General features: G+C 50.0%; 1 protein-coding gene across 5 annotated transcripts in view; it reads left to right on the forward strand.

Annotated features, from left to right (window-relative positions):
• OPRD1 (opioid receptor delta 1) overlaps window positions 1-20,688 on the forward strand; it is a 50,722-nt gene that overhangs the window by 23,004 nt on the left and 7,030 nt on the right. Inside the window, exons 1-3 of one of the 5 annotated variants that reach the window (XM_043909483.1) lie at window positions 5,765-6,047; window positions 10,276-10,625; window positions 13,490-20,411. In XM_043909483.1, coding sequence (XP_043765418.1) covers window positions 6,004-6,047; window positions 10,276-10,625; window positions 13,490-14,031 — 936 coding nt within the window. In that variant the 5' untranslated portion in view covers window positions 5,765-6,003 and the 3' untranslated portion in view covers window positions 14,032-20,411. Of the gene's footprint in view, window positions 1-5,764; window positions 6,048-6,768; window positions 7,107-10,275; window positions 10,626-13,489; window positions 20,412-20,688 lie in introns of those variants that run through there. The other 4 variants (XM_043909484.1, XM_043909485.1, XR_006342341.1 and 1 more) reach the window with 4 other exon arrangements.

Genomic DNA, 20,688 nt, shown 5'->3' on the forward strand with positions numbered 1-20,688 from the left:
GGGGATCGGGATTGGGAATACATGTAAATCCATGGCTGATTCATATCAATGTATGACAAAACCCACTGGAAAAAAAAAAAAATATTCCCTTGTATGTATAGACCACATTTTGTTTATCCATTCATTCATCTGTGGGTACCTTTGGCTGTTGTCGATGATGCTACTATGAGCATGCATGTACTGATTTCTCTTTATGATGCTGCTTTTATTTTTTGTCTTTTTTTATGATTTATTTTTAATTGGAAGATAATTGCTTTACAATGTTGTGTTGGTTTCTGCCATACAGGTATACCTATGTACCTTCCGTTGTGAACCTTTCTCCCACCTCCCACTCCATCTCACTCCTCTAGGTTGTCACAGAGTCCCGGGTTGAGCTCCCTGTATCATACGGCAAATTCCCACTGGCTATCTATTTTACACTTGGTAATGTATATATTTCAATGCTACTCTCTCAATTCATCCCACCCTCTCCTTCCCCTGTTGTGTCCACAAGTCTGTTCTCTATGTCTGCGTCTCTATTTCTGTCCTACAAATAGGTTCATCAGTACCATTTTCCTAGATTCCATATATATGTGTTAATATACGATATTTTTCTCTTTCTGACTGACTTCAGTCTGTAAAACAGGCTCCAGGTTCACCTACCTCACTAGAACTGACTCAAATGCATTCCTTTTTATGGCTGAGAAATATTCCATAATATTATTTACCATGACTTCTTTATCCATTCATCTATAATGGACATCTAGATTGCTTCCATGTCCTGGTTATTGTAAATAGTGCTGCAGTGAACACTGGGGTGTGTGTCTTTTAGAATGGTTTTCTCAGGGTATATGCCCAGGAGTGGTATTGCTCGTTACATGGTAGTTTTCTTCCTAGTTTTTAAAGAAATCTCCATATTGTTCCCGATAGTAGCTATATCAATTTACATTCCCACCAACAATGCAAGAGGGTTCCTTCCCTTTTCTCCACGTCCTCTCCAGCATTTATTGTTTGTAGATTTTTTGATGGTGGCCATTCTGACCCATATGATGTGATACCTCATTGTAGTTTTGATTTGCATTTCTCTAATAATAAGTGATGTTGAGCATTTTTTGTGTGTGTTTATTAGCCATCTGTGTGTCTTCTTTGGCGAAATGTCTGTTCAGGTGTTCTGCCCATTTTTTGATTGGGCTGTATGTTTTTCTAACATTGAGCTGCCTGAGCTGCTTGTATATTTTTGAGATTAATCCTTTGTCAGTTGCTTCATTTGCAGTTATTTTCTCCCATTCTGAGTATTGTCTTTTCATTTTGCTTATGGTTTCCCTTGCTGTGTGAAAACTTTTAAGTTTAATTAGCTCCCATTTGTTTATTTTTGTTTTTATTTCCATAATGACCCTGCTTCTAATTCTTTTGGGTATATACCCGGAAGTGGAATTGTTGGATCATATGGCAATTCTGTTTTCAATTTTTTGAGGAATTGCCATGCTGTTTTTCATAGTGGCTGCACCATTTTACATCTCCACCAACAGGGCACAAGGATTCCAGTTTCTTCACATCTTCATCAGCACTTGTTACTCTCTGGTTTTGTTTTGATTTTTGATAGTAGACATTCTAATAGGTATGAAGCGATATCTCGTGGTTTTGATTTGCATTTATCTAATGATTGATGATGTTGAGCATCTCTTCATGCGCTTATTGGTCCTTTGTATATCTTCAGAGAAATGTCTGTTCAAGTCCTTTAGCTGTGTTTTAAATCCGGTTGTTTGCTTTTTTTACTGTTGAGTTGTAGGAATTCTTTATATATTCTGGATATTAACCCCTTGTCAGATATGTGATTTGCAAATATTTTCTCCCATTCTGTGGGTGGCCTTTTCACTCTGTTGATCATGTCCTTTGATGCATAAAAGCTTTGAATTTTGATGTAGTCCAGTCTGTTTTTTTTAATTTGTTGCTTTTGGTATCGTGTCCCAGATTTTGTTGCCAAATCCAGTGTCATGAAACTTTCCCCCTGTTTTCTTCTAAGAGTTTTATAGTTATAGCTCTTACATCTAGGTCTTTGATCCATTTTGAGTCAATTTTTAAATATGGTATGATAGAAGGTTCCAATGTCATATCTACAACTTTTTGAAATAGGAAAAAAAAAAAAAGAATTAGAGACCAACAGTAGGATTGTGAGATGTGGGGAGATAAAATTTATCTTCCTAGGAAGTTCATTCTCTCACCCACTCTTGCTATGCCCTCCAACTAGCCCCCACACTGTATTCAAAGTGATCTTTTGAGAAACACACATAAGTCAAACCCCATCACTCCCCTGCTTAAAAAGTGCAGCAATTTGTTCAGTGCCTGCCCCCTCCCTAAGACCCTAAATTTCAAGAAGTCAGACTGCCATCTTCACTCCTATATCCCTTCCTCAGTGCCAGCACATACCAGCTGCTCCATTAACACCTGTTGGATGAGTGAACAAACCTCAGCTTATAACTAGCTCACTTTCTTTGACTTTTTCAAGGAATGTGGGGGAGGAAGGAAGTGGAGGAGGAAGGAAGGTAACAAGCACTGAGGGGCAGAATAGCAAAGTCATTACCAGCTGTTGGCACTAGACTTCCTGATTTAAATACTAACCCTGCCATTTCATGGCCATGTGACCTTGGCAAATCACTTCACCTCTTCGGTCTCAGTTTATGTTCTTTAAGGGATGGCAACACCTATTTGGATGATGAAAAGCAATTTGAACAGGAGGAACAGGCTGAGCAAGGGTGAGATATGGGGCTGAAAACAGGGGTAGGGAGTCGGTTACCTATAGACAGAACAGTGAGACCCTTAGTTCCCCATCCCTTGTACCCTGCACAGCCAGGGGGCCGCCCCTCCGCTCTGCAGGAGGTTAGGTTTTTTCCTTGGAGAAGGTAACCTAGGGGAACTGAATTTGCAGCCGCAGACACAGGAAGGGTCACAGTGAGATACCAAAGGAAAAAAAAAATGGTTTTCCAGACCCCTTCTGCTACCAGAATCCTGACAGCCAGAAGTGTGCTTTCCAGGGAGGAAATGGCAGGATTCTTTTCTGAAGCCCCCAAAGAAGAGAGCTACAGTCACTGATATTTAAGTGTTCCTAGGATAAAAGCCAGATCTCCATTCAGTCCGCCTAGAATGAAGCACACCAGTTGGCAGCCACTCCCCCGCCCCCAATATTGTCAATTAATTAGTGCTTCACTCAAATGCCAACCTTTAGGGACCTCCCAGGTGGTCTGGTGGCTAAGACTTCACACTCCCAATGCAGGGGGCCCAGATTCAATCCCTGGTCAGAGAACTAAACTCCACATGCTGCAGCTAAAGAGCTGGCATACTGCAACGAAGACTGAGGATCCCGCATGCCACAACTAAGACGTGACACAGCCACATAAATAAATAAACACTAAAAAAGAAAAGGCCAACCTTTGATCACATATCACCAGATATCCAAGCCTCCGGGATAAAAGAGGGAGGCCAAAGCAGACCAATAAACAAAAATGTGTGAAGCAGATAGACCATGCAGAGAGCAGAAGAAAAGACAAGACAAAAATTATTAGGATCCTCAGAGACTAAAGAGAAGATATTACATTCTTGAAATAAGATGCTATAACTGCTATATAAAAAGGAATAATAAAAGAAGAAGAGGCACTGGGAAATAAAAATGAGAGACAAAATAACGTTTTAAAAAAGTCAATAGAAAGGTTGAGAGGTAATGAAAAGGAAATTTCCCAGAAGATGTACCATGAACACAGAAAATAAAAAAGAGAAGAAAAGGAGACAATCAATCTAGGAGGCCCAATATCTGACTACCGGATTGTCCAGGGATTCCAGAGAAAGCAGAGGGGAGGAAAGGCCTGAAGAAATGATGAGAGGACATTTTACACTGAAGGGCATAAACCTTTGGACTGAGAGGACCCAATAAAAATGAAAAAGAGCCATCCTACGGCATATCATCACAAATGTCAGAAATCTAAGAGTAAAGCAAAGGTCCTAGGACTTCCCTGGTGGTCCAGAGGTTAAGATTCTGTGCTCCCAATGCAGGGAGCCCTGAGGTTCGATCCCTGGTCAGGGAACTAAAATTCCCCCATGCCTTGTGGTGTGGCCTACAACATTAAAAAGAATTAAATTTTAAAAAGAGAGAGAAATTCCTAAAACTTTCAGGGGTGGGAAGAATAGACTACATACAAAACATCAGAAACGAAAATGGTTTCAGATACCTCAGTGGCAACACTGGAAACTAGAGGATGAGGGAGCCATGCCATCAGTTTTCTGATGGAAAATTATTTCCAATCTACTATTTTATGTAGGGTCAAAGAAATCAGACGTAAGGATAGAAGAAAGACATTTGCCGGCTTGCCAGGGTGTAAAATTTTTCCTTCCTATGTACCCTTTCTTTAGGAAGTGACTAGAGGATGTGCTCCACCAAAACAAGGACATAAACCATGGTAAACAAGACTTGTAACCCAGGAAACAGGTGCTCTAACAGAGGAGGACAGGTGTTCAGTGGTTTGAAAAGCAACCAGTTCCAGATTGAGAGAGGAGGAGGGAAGCTCCGGGAAGTGAATTCACTAGAAAAGCAAAAGGAACTTGATAGATTATGTGAGTGCGTGGAAAAGGCATTTTGTGGGTCTGCTGGAGTGTTTGAAGAGATTTATTAATGTGTACACAGAACTAAGCAAATTAAAAAAAGAAGCAATCGTTTTTTTAATTGAGGTACAGTTGTTTTACAACGTTGTATTGGTTTCTGCTCTACAACAAAGTGAATCAGCTCCGAGCATACCTATATTCCCTCTTGTCCCTCCTTCCCATCTCCCCTTATCCCACCCATCTCGGTCATCACAGAGCACCGAGCTGAGCTCCTTGCATTATACAGCAGGTTCCCACTATCTATTTCACACATGGTCGTGTATACATGTCAGTCCCAGTCTCCCAACTCACCCCACCTCCCTTCCCCCCACCGTGTCCACATGTCTGTTCTCTGCATCTGTGTCTCTATTCCTGCCTTGCAAATAGGTTCATCTGTACCATTTCCCCAGATTCCACATATGTGCATTAATATATGATATTTGGTTTTCAAAAAGAGGCAATTATCAACTCCACAGAAACCAAAAATTAGTACTAAAAAATAAACACTATAGTATACCATTTGGCTCAGCAGTGGACAGTACTTACAAAGGCATAAGAATGTAAACCCTGGGGACTTCCCGGGTGGTCCGGCGGCCCTGACTCTGTGCTCCCAACACAGAGAGCCCAGGTTCGATCCCTGGTCAAGGAACTAGATCCCATATGCCACAACTAAAGAACTGACACGCCACAACGAAGACCGAAGATCCTGGGTGCCACAGCTAAGACCTTGGCACAGCCAAAGAAATAAAAATAAATAAATAACTTTTTAATAAACCATGACTGTAAACCCTGGGAAAAAAGTAAACTCTGGATATCAACTTGACTAAACAGTTTTGAATTGTGGTAGAACTATATTGGGAGGATGGAGAGGAAGCTGAGTAGATGAAGAGAATTAATCTTTATTTGCCATATTAAAAGATTTGTGGAGGACCTTAGTAGGGGTTTCCCTGGTGGCTCAGTAGTAAAGAATCCACCTGCAATGCAGGAGATGCAGGTTCGATCCCTGGGTCGGGAAGATCCCCTGGAAAAGGAAATGGCAACCCACTCCAGTGTTCTTGCTTGGGAAACCCCATGGACAGAGGACCTACAGTCCATGGGGTCACAGAAGAGTCGAACGTGATTCAGCAACTAAACAACAAGGAGGAAGTTAGTAGTAGTCACTGGTACTTGGTTCTCCCTCCTTCTGGGCACGCAAAAGATGACTTTTCAGTCCCTTGCAATTGGATGGGGCCAATATAACTACTTCTGGACTGTCAGCTTCAAGAGAATGTGCTGTGTTGCAGCTAGAATGAAGCTTAGATGCCTCTGTCTGTCCCCTCTCCCTCTGTGGTGGCCAAGGCAGCTTTGGGTTAAGATAGCAGAGCCACAAGATTGAAGCAGGCTGGAACTGCCCCCATGGAATATGGATGTCCTGGAGACACTGAATGGATTCTGCAAGGGTAAGAAATAAAGCTTTTTCATGTGTTAAGCCACTGAGATTTTGGGATTGTCTGTTACTGACGCACACCCTGACTTTGTTATTGTTGTTTAGTCGCTAGGTCGTGTCCAACTCTTAACGGCTCTATGGACTGTTGTCCCCCCCAGGCTTCCCTGTCCATGGGATTTCTCAGGCGAGAACACTGGACTGGGTTGCTATTTCCTTCTCCGGGGGATCTTCCCACCCAGGGATCGAACCTACATCTCCTGCACTGGCAGGCGGATTCTTTACCACTGAGCCACCAGGGAAGCCCATAACTTGACTTAACTGAATATAAACGTCAACAGCTACTGTCTAAAATAGATATATCAAGAAATAGACATTTAAACATATTATTTAGAATTATGGAGATAATCACTAGAAGAATAAAAATATTAAAAGTGGTTGCTCTGGGGAGCAGGGCTGAGAAGTAGAGATAGGGTGGGGCAGAGGGGCAGCTGTTTTCATTACAGTCCTGTGATACGAGGGCATTGTGTTACACTGGCGGAAACCACATATATGCGGCCGGGAGGATTCCTGCCAAACCAACACTGTGGCCGGCTCTTCGGAGAGAGGCCATGCTAGAACGTCTGAGGGAACCACAGATGGGGTTGGACAGGGTGGGCGGGCGCAATGGGAAGGGAGGCCACCCAGATGAAATGCCAGTGTGAGGAGTTTGGTTTTTATCCAGATGGCAATGGGGAGCCATGGAAGGATCATAAGGGGTAGAGTTGAATCTGCCTGAGCAAACCCACCTTTACAGTGAGCATCCTGGCTCACGTGGAGGATGAATGGTGGGGGCAGGAGGCTGCTGTGATGGTCCCGAGAGAGCTGAGGAGGCCTGGACTGAGACATCCGTACCACCGATGTTGATGGAGAAGCTACTGTTAGTCTGGCAGGCCTGATGATACAGCAGGGTACGAGATGGGCAATGTGCCCTGCCTAGGGGGAGAAAAGAAGATAAAAGTCAGGAGGTGGTTCATACTGTAAAGAAGACTGAAGCAGCGTAAGGAGATAGAGGGGCTTCCCTGGTGGCTCAGAGGTAAAGGAGTCGTGGGTTTGATCCCTGGGTTGGGAAGATCCCCTGGAGGAGGGCATGGCAACCCACTCCAGTATTCTTGCCTGGGAAATCCCAGGGACAGAGGAACCTGGCGGGCTACAGTCCATGGAGTTGCAAAGAGTCAGACATGACTGAGTGACTTGCATGCACACACGCAAGGCGATGGAGAGGAGAGAGGGTACTAAGATGTCGGGGCAGCAGCTCTGAGGAGGAGATATTTGAATAGAGTCCTGGATTAAGTGAAAGAATGGGGGACTTCCCTGGTGGTCCAGTGGTTAAGACTCCGAGCTCCCAGTGCCGGGGCCTCGGTTCCATCCCTGGTCAGGGATCCCAGGTGCCGCAACTAGGACCTCACGTGCTGCAACCAAAAAAAAAGATTCTGCATGCTGCAACTAAGACCCAACAAAACCACACACACACACACACAAAAGAAGGAACAAGGCATGCACAATTTGGAGGATGAGAGTTCCGGGCCAAGCAAACTGCAGTCTGGTGATCCTGAGGTGGGACGGGCTTGATGTAGCCAAGGTACAGCAAAGAGGCTGTTGGGGGGTGTGGGGGAAGGGACATCCACCAAGAGGAAGGTTCTGGAAGCTGAGGCCTGAGAAGTGGTTGGGGCCAGCCTATGGAACGTGGAGAGGACTTTGAGGAGCTCCTAGGGGACTGAGAATCCTATGGAAAGGGGAGCCTAGCGGGCTACAGTCCATGGGGTCGCAGGACACGACTTAGTGGCTAAACCACCATCCCTAGGGGGCTGAGAGCCGTCGAGTGGCAGGGCTGGCACTGAGGAGGCAAGGAGGACCCGGCTTGGTGGCCAGTGAGCCTGCCCCTCCCTCTGCCGGGGCCCTACCGACCCCCGCCCCAGAGTTGGCTGTGCCTCAGCCCTGTCTGGGCCAGCTACAGCAGCTTCATCACCCACTCCCCTTATCCCAGCCTCCTCTGGGAATTGAAGGATCCTTCACAAATCAAAATAGCAGGCAGAGAACAGCCTCTAATTGTTCTGCGTAAAAGAAGTGAAATTAGACGAGTCAGCTGTGGGGTTGAGACCGCCTCCCACACAGCTGTGATCCCGCACCCGCTGAAGGCAGACTTCCCGAGACTTGCAATTCTGCTGTTTCTGAGCAAAACTTTTTACTTCTCCAGCCCCAGGGCAAATGACAGCTATTTTGGGAGGAAGTGAGACAGATGCTGGCCCTGGAGGACAATGAAAAAGTCCTTTTTTTTTTTAACCAAAAAAAAGAGAAAGAAAGAAAATCAGTCACTTTGTGAAGGAGCAGCCTTAGATGATGTGACTTCGTTCCGTCACTCAAAAGAGTGGGTGCGCTCATCCTGGGTGCATCGGACTCTGCCACCGTCAGGCAGGTTCCGGCCCAGAGGAGCAGAGGTGCGTGGTGTGGCCCCACCCTTGGTGGAGTAGGGAGATAGGGATATCTGAGTGTCAGGAGGTCCAAGTTCTCACCTTGGTCTGCCCCTGTTGCTCTGTGACCTTGGATCAGTTTCCCATCTCTCCCCAGTGTGGGCTTTAGGCTGCACTGTTGTGGTTGTTCAGTCTCTCAATTGTGTCCGACTCTTTAAGAACCCACAGACTGTAGCCCACCAGGCTCCTCTGTCCATGGGATTTCCCAGGCAAGAATATCGGAGTGAGTTGTCATTTCTTCCTCCAAGGAATCTTCCCAACGCAGAGATCGAACCCATGTCTCCCGCATTGGCAGGTATTCTTTACCACTGAGCCACCAGGGAAGCCCTTTAGGCTACATAGTGTTTCTCAAGCATTAGAGTCCATGAGAAGCGCATGTGCATGTGCGAGTGTGTGTGTGTGTGTGTGTGTGTGTGTGTGTGTGTGTGTGGTGTCTGGTTGAAGGTGAAGATCCCCAGGCCCGATTTCCAGAGATTAAGATTGAGAAGATCTGGGGTGCCGTCTAAGAATCTGCACTTCTCACAGACTCTTCTGGTAGTTCCCTCCGGAGTCCCTGGACCACAGGGTAGTAAAAAAACTTTCCCTCAATCTCTCTGGGCTCTTCTTGCTCTGCAATTTGAAGTGTTGCTCATGCAGCCCTCCCCTGGGTTTCTCAGATCATTCCAGGAGCACGGAGGGTGTCCTTACCCCTGCCTTGGTGTCTGTGTGTTTCCGTGATGATCATGCTGCACGGGGGCGGTCTGTTTCAGTGTATTTGGCTTCCTCCAGGCCACCTGGCGCCCAGCCTGGGCCTCAGCACAGGAGAGGTCATGACTGTAAATGCTGGCCCAACAAGAGGCCAGCTGCAGGGCAGGCAGCTGGGCAGCAAGTAGACCGAGGAAGGATGCTGCCAAGCTCTGGGTGCCCGGCGTGGCTGCAGACATCTGGTTTGGACACCTGGACTCATGCCCCTGGGTCAGGTGTGTGACTCTGTCACCTGCTTCCCTTGCCCACAGCTGGGGAAGTCCAGCCACCTGGGGCTAAGGTGGCCTGGATAGGCCCACCTACTGGGAGCCCTGGTCAACCCTGGAGAACACCCAGGCCGTCTGAGGCCCGAGCCAGTTTGTCTCGGCTTCCTCAGAGCTGGCTAATCGTATTCCCCAAAGGCCAGGTCAGTGGCAGAGGCCAGAGGGTCAGGTCACTCTGGTCTAGCCCCCCCTTCATTTTTATATATGGAGAATAATAACAGCTGTCATATACTGAGCACTTACCATGCTCAGAGCTCAGGGCTAAATGCTCTATCATCTGTTATTAAATTTTATAACAGCCCTATGAGGTTGGTAAAAGTATCAGTCTTTTTTCTTTTTTTCTTAACAATATGGACACCAGGGCTTAGAGAGGTCAAGTTACTAGACCAGAGTCACTCAGCTAATAAATAGTAGAGGCAGGATTAGAACTGAGACCTGTTTTCCTCTGGAGTCCAGTTTTATTTTTAAGCATATTGCTTAGAACCCCTGAGAAGATAAGGAGTTTTTCCTTGAGTAACTTCCTACTAAAATTACTCCCTGCTGGAGAACACCTTTTGTACTTGTTATAGTGGAAAGGAGTGATGCTGAATCAGATAGTTCAGGGTTCTAGTCCCACCTGTGCCCCTGACCTTTTCCTGTCACTTTGGGCCAGTCATTCCCCTCCATAAGTTTCATGTGAAACTGAAATCTGTGAAATGGAACAATTATATATGCACTTCCTTTTAAGGTACACTAAGATGAAGACGGCCACCAACATCTACATTTTCAACCTGGCCTTGGCAGACGCCCTGGCCACCAGCACACTGCCCTTCCAGAGTGCCAAGTACCTGATGGAGACATGGCCCTTTGGGGAACTGCTCTGCAAGGTCGTGCTCTCCATTGACTACTACAATATGTTCACCAGCATCTTCACGCTCACCATGATGAGCGTCGACCGCTACATTGCCGTCTGCCACCCCGTCAAGGCCCTGGACTTCCGCACCCCTGCCAAGGCCAAGCTGATCAACATCTGCATCTGGGTCCTGGCCTCCGGTGTCGGTGTACCCATCATGGTCATGGCTGTGACCCGCCCCCGGGGTGAGTGAGGAAGGGAGCCTTGGTACAGATCACTGCCCGCAGAAGGCAGCACACAGGCTTCTGTGGGTTTGTAGACCACTTATCAGGGTGGGCGTAGGTGGATCGCCAATGGAGGTGTGGGTTGCTGATCAATGAGAGGGTGGATGGCTGGCCAGTGGGAGTGTGAATAGTCAACCAATGGGAATGTGAGTAGTGGACTGATGGGAGAATGAATGACTGGTCAGTGGTCGTATGGGTGGCTGGCCAAAGGAATTTTATGAATGGGATTATGGGTGGCTAGATGTGTGGATTACTGACCTATAGGGAGATGGTGGATAGCCAGTGGGGTGAGGGTAACCAGTGAGCAGTGGGGGCCATAAGATCTGCAATCCCATCCCAAACTCCCTTCCACTCCATTGGCCCAGAGGACCAAAGCAAGGCCTAGAGAATGGCCTGTGTAGAATGACAGGTGCATTTCCTCAGAGTAGAATGCTGTCCGGATTAGTGTAGTATAGTAACTACCTGTATCAGTCAGGGTGGCTGCTCTAACAATGGCCATAGCTTAACGCAGTAGAAGTGTATTTTTCACTCACATCACAGTCCAGTGTGAGTAAGAGGAGGAGGGGCTCTACTCCACACAGTCAATTAGGGATCCAGCCTCCAAATGATGGTTTGGATTACAGTGTGCCGGCATCTGGGCTTCCATGGTGGGTCAATGAATAAAGAATCCACCTGCAACGCAGGAGACGAGGGTTCGATCCTGGGGTCGGCAAATCCCCTGGAGGTGGACATGGCAACCCACTCCAGTATTCTTGCCTGGAGAATCCCATGGACAGAGGAGCAAGGCAGGCTACAGTCCATAGGGTCACAAAGAGTCAGACATGACTGAAGCGACTTAGCAGACACGCACGTACTAGTCTCTGGCCAGCAGATGAATATGGGAGTGGTGAGAAAGGAATTACTTGAAATGCAGGGCCCATCACTTCCTAGTGATATCTGGTTAGTTGTTGTTTTAGTCATGTCTGACTCTTGTGATCCCATGGACTGTAGTCCTGCCAGGCTCCTCTGTCCATAGGATTTCCTAGGCAATAATACTGGAGTAGGTTGCCATTTCCTCCTCCAGGGGATCCTGCATTGGCAGGCAGATTACCAGTGAGCCACATGGGAAGTCCAGTGATAGCTGGTTACATGACCCCAGCTTGATATAAATGGGTAAAGTAATTTAGCAGGGTGTCAAAGACACTGGTCACTAACCTCTCTTGAGCCACGCTCTGTCATGGGGTGTTGAAAAGATTAAATGAGATGATAGGTTGTAAAACACTTAGGACAAGGCCTGGCTCATTGTCAAGGCCCAATAAATAGCAGCTATTAGAATAATTGAGCCTGTGAGATAGACAAGGCAGGGACTCCTACTTCCACTGGACTGAAAGCAAACAGAATCAGAGAGGTCAGGTGGTTTATTTAGCAGACATTTGGTAGAATCTGGCCTAGAACCCAAGGTTCCTGTCCCCATAACTGTTGCTCCTTTTTGCCGCCAGGGTGAAGGTTTGCATTGTCGTAGGAGAGGGAACAGGCTTGGTGGGGAGTTTCTTGGCCACCCTCGACCCTCACAAGGGTAGAGTTCCCGGTGCCCTTATATGGTCCCTGAGTGATTAGTCTTGACTCAGCAGCTGGACCTCATTCCTCACTGTCAGCCTTCAGTTTACAGGCCATTAACTGCAGCCCTCCTGGGGGCTGGGCCAGATGGGCCTCCTCATCCCCCGCCCCCCACTCTCTTTCTCTCTCTCTCTCTCTCACACACACACACACACACACACACACACACACTCCCTAAGTGTGTACCATTAGCACTCAGTTCTATAAGCCACTTGCTGTGTGACCTTGGACAAGTGCTATTCCTCTCTGGGCCTGCTTCTGCCATCTGTACCATGGAAGTCCTTGGGTCCATCTGTGGCTGGTGGTCCTGCCAGCCTGATGTCCTGTGGGCCCACTCTGTCTGTGGACCCCAGCCCCTTTCTCACAGCTCTCAGGCTCCAAGCCCACTGGATGGGTCCTCAGATTCCGGAATCCCAAGAGGTCCTGGGAGTCCCCTGGGCCAGCCTCAGCCCTGTATCTTAATCCCATAACATCCCCAAGGTGCTCATCCAGCTTGAGCCCACACTCCAGGAGAAGGGAGCTTATCCCATCCCCTCTTATCTGTGGACAAGTGTGGCAGTCAGAACGCTTTTGACATGAAGCTGAGATCCGCCTCCTTGGCCCTAGCTCTGACCCCGGACTCCCACATGTTTCTGCCCTATGAGTGCGCCAAATGTTTGAACCATTTTGTGCTAAATGCTTTCCACACCATGGCCCATTTGATCCTCACAACAACCCTATGAGTTTAGATACTGTTGTTAGTCCCACTATATGGAAACTGGTAGAGGTCGAACAATTTGCCCAGGCCACATCACACAGTTAGCAGGGCCTGAGTCCTACTCTTAACACATGCTCTCTAAGTCAGTCTTAGCACTACTGTCCCCACTGGAGCTACTTTGTAAATGTGTGCGGTGTTTTCAGTTATCATCATGACAGACATTTAGTGGGCTTGAGCTAAATTCTATCATTATATCACTGCTCCCCACCGGCACAGAGGCTGATAAAGGGGCTGGGAGAGAATATAGAAAGCAGACCTCCTTGGTTAGGGCCAGTTTGCTGGGGTCTTGAAGGATGAGTAGGAGTTCACCAAGTGCAGAAAGTGATGGAGGACATGGCAGGGAGAAGAATCGAAAAGGCCAGGAGGAGGCAGCGGGGCTTGACTAGGCCGAGAAGGGTGGGCGGGCAGGGAGACGAGGTCCTTAGGCCCAGCAGCCCCTCACCCACCGTCTTTCCTTGTTTCCCTGGCTCAGACGGGGCAGTGGTGTGCATGCTCCAGTTTCCCAGCCCCAGCTGGTACTGGGACACGGTGACCAAGATCTGCGTGTTCCTCTTCGCCTTCGTCGTGCCCATACTGGTCATCACCGTGTGCTACGGCCTCATGCTGCTGCGCCTGCGCAGTGTGCGCCTGCTGTCGGGCTCCAAGGAGAAGGACCGCAGCCTGCGGCGCATCACCCGCATGGTGCTGGTGGTGGTGGGCGCCTTCGTGGTGTGCTGGGCCCCCATCCACATCTTCGTCATCGTCTGGACGCTGGTGGACATCGACCGCCGCGACCCGCTGGTGGTGGCCGCGCTGCACCTGTGCATCGCGCTCGGCTACGCCAACAGCAGCCTCAACCCCGTGCTCTACGCCTTCCTCGACGAGAACTTCAAGCGCTGCTTCCGCCAGCTCTGCCGCACGCCCTGCGGCCGCCCAGAGCCCGGCAGCTTCAGCCGCGCCCGCGAAGCCACGGCCCGCGAACGGGTCACCGCCTGCACCCCGCCCGACTGCCCCGGCGGTGGCGCCGCCGCCTGACCCGGGGCCGGCGGGCCCGCCGCGCGTCCCTCCGGAGGGACCCGGCGGTTAGGCGGAGTCCTAGTGGGGGCGGGGGCCACGACGCGAGTTGGGGCGGGCGGGGGCCGTGCGGTGGGCTGGATCGCTGGTCTGGGACGGGCGGGGAGTGGGCCGGACGGCGGGGCGATGCCTCTAGGCCGAGCTCAAGGTCAAAGGCTTTGGGTTGGGGCGGGGGGAGCTCGCTAGCCCAGGGCAGTGGACCTGTGGCTCTGGGATTAGGCCGCTAAATGGGGGGCCCTGCCACGAGATCTAGTTGGAGCTGGGTTGGCGGGAGTGGGAGTCTGGTTTGAGACCCGGCCCAGGACCAAGGAGGGCCAGTGCTGGGGACGGTGCAATCGAGCTTCAAGATCGGGCCCAGATGTGATGAGGAGGGGCCTCCTCTGGGGGTGAGTTGAAGGACAGGACCGTGAGACGGAGGCTCCAGCTCCGGATTGGCCTGGGAGAGAGAGCTCGGGTGCAAACAATGGGGCCGCAGCTTGGAGTCAAGTCCCAGCCCCCGAGTTCCAGAAAGGGGCGGGGCTCGCCGAGGTCCAGGCCCAATTTGCCATTTTTATGAACGAATAGAAAATAAACTAGAAACTATACAACTTTCTCTCCTCGACAGTCGTTTCCCTGGAAGGGGCAGGGAGGCGCAGCAACGAAGTGGAGCTTGAGATGGGACAGTGGAGGTGCAGGACCCGGTAGCAAGCAAGGCGGGCCTCAGCTGGGGCGGGGTCCCCACGGGGAGGAGCAGGAGGGCCTGCGAATCCCAAACCAATGCCAAAGGCTGGTGAGGGGGGTTGAGGCAAAGGGAGGGGGCTTCTACTTTGAAGTTAGGTCCTCAAGCCACAGGGAGGACACTTTGGGGGGTCCCCAAGACCCTTGTTTCTCTGGCCCAGGTCCTGGAGGACAGAGGGCCATGCCAATAGCTCCGTGAGTGTCGGAGGCCCCTGGCTCTGGGTTGGGGGTTGGGGGCCTCTGAAGCACCAGGGTGGCATTTTCCTTCTCTCAGACGCTGGCACCTTGATAAGAACCTCCAAGAAATCCCCTCTCCCTTCTCCCAACATCTGGCTATACCCAGTATGTCTGATGAGCTGCATCCCGGCTCTGGGACCTGACTAGGAAGGGACTGGGGGGAGAAGGCTTTTGTAACGTCAGTGCCAGCATCAGTCTGTGTCCCCAGGCCCCACCCCCTGCGCACGCTGACCCCTTCAAGCTGCTGAGGGCAAGGTCCACCAGAGTTAGGCACAGTCGTTTTCCTTTTCACTTGGCATTTTATTCCGGCATCCCCAGATCTTTGCTTCCCCCTATATCAGGGTCTGGTCTGTTCTCTGTGTCCCCCACCCCAAGCTTCACCTCCACCATCCCCCCACCTCTCCCCTCTTTTCCCAACACCGCCTCTGTCACATACACCCTGACTCCCTATTGAAGCGGTGTGCTGACATCTTTGTAAAAACAAATTTAATTTTCTTCCCTTTTTGGGACAGATGGAAAGAAATTGACGTCTTTGTCTCAAACAGGGGAAAAAAAAAAAACAATATACCTCTTCTCTCTTTGACAGTCGTTTCCTTGCAACAAAAGCCTTTCTCCTCTCTGGGAGGCTGTCACTCCAGCAGGGGCTGAACTAGCATTCTGGGGGTTGGGGCTTAGGCACCAAGGTGGGCTTTGGGCACAAGAGGGGCAGGGATGCCCTTAGTGGGCAAAACATAGTCACCTTCTCAGGATGAGAAGCCCCAGACCTGAATGTCCTTCCTTCAGGAAGTGGCTCCACCAGTGTCCTGGAAGATGTGAGATCGTAGCCAGCACTCCGATCCAGGCTGCTAAGCTATCAAGGCCTGGGGTCCCAGTCCACCTGGATCATTGTTACCATCTAAATGGAGCTTGTGACTAAAAAGATCTCTGTGTCTTAATGGGGTGGGGGGTTCAGCAAGGCAGGGAACACACTCTGGGACACTTATTATCATCACTTGGGACCCCTCCTGCTAGTGCCTTCTGGAGACGTATAGAAAGGGGACAATTTAGGAACCAGGGAAGACTCTTGAAGGAGGTGACATTGGAGCCAGAGCTCTTTATTCTCCTTGCAAAGATTGGGTCCCCACTCCAGATCCAGTCACTGCCATTTCCTGTGGCTGTCTGGACCTGCCTGCTTGTTGCCAATCCACATATATAATTTCGTCTTGGAGTCAGCAGGGGTCGGGTCCAGACCACGTGCATTTAAGGTAAAGCAAACATGTTGAAGTCTACTTCCTGTGCACACTGGGCACTGGGACTCAGAAGTGAGTCCGATATGACCCCATCCTCAGAAGATTCGAGCCTATGCTTGGACCAAAGCATAAATGAATCTTTGCAACTCAGTGTGATTCACGCGGGGTGACAGGGAGCCCCGGCATGGGTGGGGGTGTTGCAGGGAAGTGCCTGTTCTAGCTTTTTACTGAAACCCGTATTTGTAGCAATTCTGAGAAGGGTGGAAAGGGTCAGAGGGCCTTAAAGGATGACTAGGAGTTAGCCACCAAGAAGAGAGAGCAGTGTGTGCAAAAGCGTGGAATGATCAAGCGCTTGGTAAACCCAAGAAATTGTGTGCAGCTGAAGTGTGGGGCTCAGTCGAATGCTTCTGTGTGCTGGCCCCCAAGCCACGAGCTTGATGCCCATCATTTCTCTGGCCCATGACAGCCCAGTGGAGCAAGTAATCCTGTCTTTATTTTAAACAAGAAGTCAGGCTCAGAGAGGTCAAGCCACTTACTCCTAATTCACCGAGCCTATTCGTGGTAGCAGAACTCAAGTCAGAACTCCAGGGTCCAAGTTGCCAGTGAATTCCAGGCATCATTGAAGTATAAAAGCCTTAGTAGCTGGTATCCTGGGGTGAAGTTTTTGGAAACTTAAAACTAAATGGGAAAATCTGAGGGAAAAGGGCAATTTTCCGTGAACTTTTGTTCCTCCTGAAGCTCTCCAAATCTTCAAGCTTCAAAGTGTATTGTGCATGATGCATTTTAAAGCTCCAAATTGACAATGTAATTCTAGATCATCACCGGGCTCTCAAAGCGGTGGAGTAGGTCTGATTTTCTACAAAATTTCCACTCCTCTCTTTACAAGAGGTAGGAGGAAAGTTTTTGCTTCTGGTTTCAAAATGTCCTACAATTTCATATCTCTTCTTGTAATAGAAGTAGTGGTTAAAGCTGGGGTCAGAGCTAGGCTTTCCCTCTCTGTGCCTCAGTTTCCTCATCTGTAGAGTGGACTTCCTTCATGGGATTGTTGTAAGGATTTAATAAATTAATGTATGTACAGGGCCCTGCACATGGGCTATTAGTGTGTGGAAAGTATCCATTATTACTCAAAAGTAGAGTTGCTGTGCAAGGTCAGAGCTGGAGACCCAGATGGGAAAGGAGGGGAGCTTTCAGGGGTAGTGATGAAGAGAGAAGAGATGGGGGACCCAGCCTGGGGATCCCCTGCTTTGTAGGCGCCACCATGGAGAGTGAGAAGCTGCCAGAGAGGAAGGAGGAGGATGGGGAGAATGTGCTACCATGGAAACCGGAGGAGGAGGGCGTTCCCAGGGGGAGGGAGTGATGGATAATGTCAAGTGTCATGTCAGAGAGGTTGGGTGGGGAGGGCAGGAGAGTGATGGGAGTAAACCGGAGCCTTCAGGTTCAGTCTTCGGCGTGGCCTGGAACCCTCAACAATGGATTCAGAAATCAGCTCTGATGCTAACTGTCTGGCTGTGTGACCTCAGTAAGGAATTTGCCCGCTCTGTACTTCTGTTTCCTCCTAGACTTAAGACAAGGGAATGAGTCAGCCTCTAATACGATGCTCAGTTTCTAATAAGTGTCCTGATTTTGATGGACTCTTGACCATTTCTAGCAGTATGATCTTAAGCAAGTTGCTTCACTTCCAAGTGCCCTCCCAAGTGCCCTCTCTGAAGGACAGAGAGAGCACACGAAAAGTGAAAGTGTTCATTGTTCAGTCATGCCCAACTCTTTTCAACCCCATGGACTGCAGTCCACTGGGCTCCTCTGTTCATGGACTTTTCCAGGCAAGGATACTGAAGTGGGTTGCCATTTCCTTTTCCGGGGGATCTTCCCGACCCAGGGATCAAACCTGGGTCTCCTACACTGCAGGCAGTTTCTTTACTGACTGAGCTACCAGGCTGCATAGTAGGCCTCCAAGCCAGGGTTCTCCTGTAATAAGAATGGGGGTGCCAGAGGCTGCTGTCTAGGGAGGTTTGCTTGGCTTGAAATTTGAGCTGTTCCCTAAGATGGAGAGGGGTCACCATGTCCTGAGAGGACTTGGAGGAGCAACAGTCCAGGTTGGGCATCTGCTGGGCCTCTGGCCCAAGACCAGCCCCTTGGTCATCAGCAGCAGATCCTCAGCCTGCCTTCCTACCTGGCAACTACTGCAGATCCAGGCTGGGAGCCAGCTCAGGGCCTCCAAAACCCCTAGGAAGTTGTCCCCCTGGATCCTGACTCCAGCACTCACATACAACACACACACACACATAACACTCACACACACACACCCTTTTCTCTTATCATTTATCGTCATCATTTCTTCCTTTATTTCATTTCTGGGCACTGTGCACATAGTACAGAGTCAGGGGAAGTGATGGGTGAGGAGTCTGTAGCAGGGGCTCGAATTGCAGGCTGGGTGGTTCTCGGGGCGGGCAGCTTGGAAATTCAGAATGGTAGCCAGAGGGGAGCTGACGCGGTCAGGATGGACCCCCTGATGGAGCAGAGCACTGGGCTCAGGGCTTGCTCAATCTCTGATTCATCAGTGGCAGCTGCCACGAGCCCCACCTGTGAGCAGCTCTTCCCGGACACGGAGTGCCTTCGCATCCCCATCTCGGTGAGAGGCCAGTATCGTCACAACAGGTAATACAGACGGCACGTGGGGCCCTTCGTTGTTCTAGGCACTAGATATGGGGTGACACTTCATCTTCACAGCATAACTATGAACAGGCATTACTGTTACCCCTATTTTATAGGTGAGAAAACTGAGGCTCAGAGAGGGCAATGACTTGCCTAAGGCCACACAGCTGGTCCGTGGCTGGTCCGGCTAGAATGCTGTCTTGGGTCTGTCAAGTCCACTTCCTCTGCTTGCCTGACTCCCAAGCAGACACTCTGTGATTACACGAAGGAGTACTAGGGAGACCCTGGCGTCCAGCTCCCAAGTGTGAACAGCACACCCCCCACCCCGGCAGGCCCCGTGTCTCATCACCTGGGTGGCAGGGGCACCGGCCGGCGGCCGCCTGAGAAACTGCTGTGACTTCGGCAGTTGCTGCTCTCCCATCCAGTCCCCCCGCCTCAGAAGACTGCTTTGCTCTGTGCACTTGTGGACTGCCTGCCTTGTCTGTGCTGTGTGACCTCGGGAAGTCACTTCACTCCTGAACCCATTTCCTCCATGGTGGACGATGACGCTCCCCTGGTAAGAAGTTGTGGGGATTTACAAAGAAGCTATGAGTGAAGGACCTGTCTGTCTGGGTCACACGAGCGTTCCTGGCAACTGACCTGCAATGCACACAGTAGTTGTTCTGCCGAGTGGAGGAGAGAGGTGCTTGGCCTGCAGTAAGTGCTCAACATATGGAGCTTTTTAACATTATCTGATGTTCTTGTTTATCCCTGCTCTGACTCCGTCTCTGAACGCTGTAGGTTGGTCAGGAGCAAAGAACTTTCCTTTTTAGCCATCTGCCTGAGTTTGCGTTTCAGAAGGTGGGACAGCATGCATTGGAGAGGCAAACTTCAAGAAGATGTCTTCTCTCCAGGTACCTTCTACAGAGCTGTCCCCTTTGGTCCTTGCCGGGACTCAGAGACCCTAGATTGGGGCACAGCCTGGGAGGGAAGAAAGGTCCCCAGGTGGCACCGGCCTGGGCCTCCTGGCCTGCATGGTTGAATCATGGAGATGGTGTCCCTGGGGAGGTGTCAGTGCAGGTGACATCCATCCAGTGGGTCATCTTCTAGAATCTCCTCTTGAAATGAGTCCCAACCCAGTAGACAAGGAACATGGGTTTGACTCTCCATCTCCCACTTGCTGTGTGCCCCTGGGCGGGGCTCTGTCCCTCTCTGGGCCTCTGCACCATGGACATGGGTTGATGGATTCTGAGGGCACTGCCTTCCTGGGAGAGAAAGAGATGTTTCCCTCATGTTCCTCAATCCCAGAAACAGACATCTATTGGTAAAATGCCCTGGGCATTTGCCAGAGACTGGGAGAACCAGAGGCCCTCTAGGGGTCCAGTGTGTGTCACTGGAGTTGTCCCCCTTTGCGGGTGAGGGAGGCAGGCGTGTCAGAAATGAAGCTTGGCTCAGACACCTGGCTTTTGCCTCTCCCAGGTTCCATTTGGGGACCAAGGACCCAACTTTCTGTTTTCCCAATAAAGTGAGCCCTGTTCTCAGTGTCTGCAATCTCCGGCTGTTTCTTTTGCTCACCCCCGTGGTCCTCCCAAGAGGGGAGCCCAGTCTGTGGGGGGGATGACATAGACCTGCCCGCTCACAGAGGGAAAAGTACAGCCCCCGCCTCAGGACCTGACTCAGAGGGTGATGTGACCCTGTCCTGAAAAACCCCCTCTGGGACTTCCCTGGTGGCCCAGTGGTTAAGAATGCAGGGGACGTGGGTTCGATCCCTGGTCAGGGAACTAAGATCCCACATAACTCGGGG

This window comes from Cervus elaphus, chromosome 8 (genome assembly GCF_910594005.1).
Source record: "Cervus elaphus chromosome 8, mCerEla1.1, whole genome shotgun sequence".
Classification (NCBI taxonomy): Eukaryota; Metazoa; Chordata; class Mammalia; order Artiodactyla; family Cervidae; genus Cervus; species Cervus elaphus.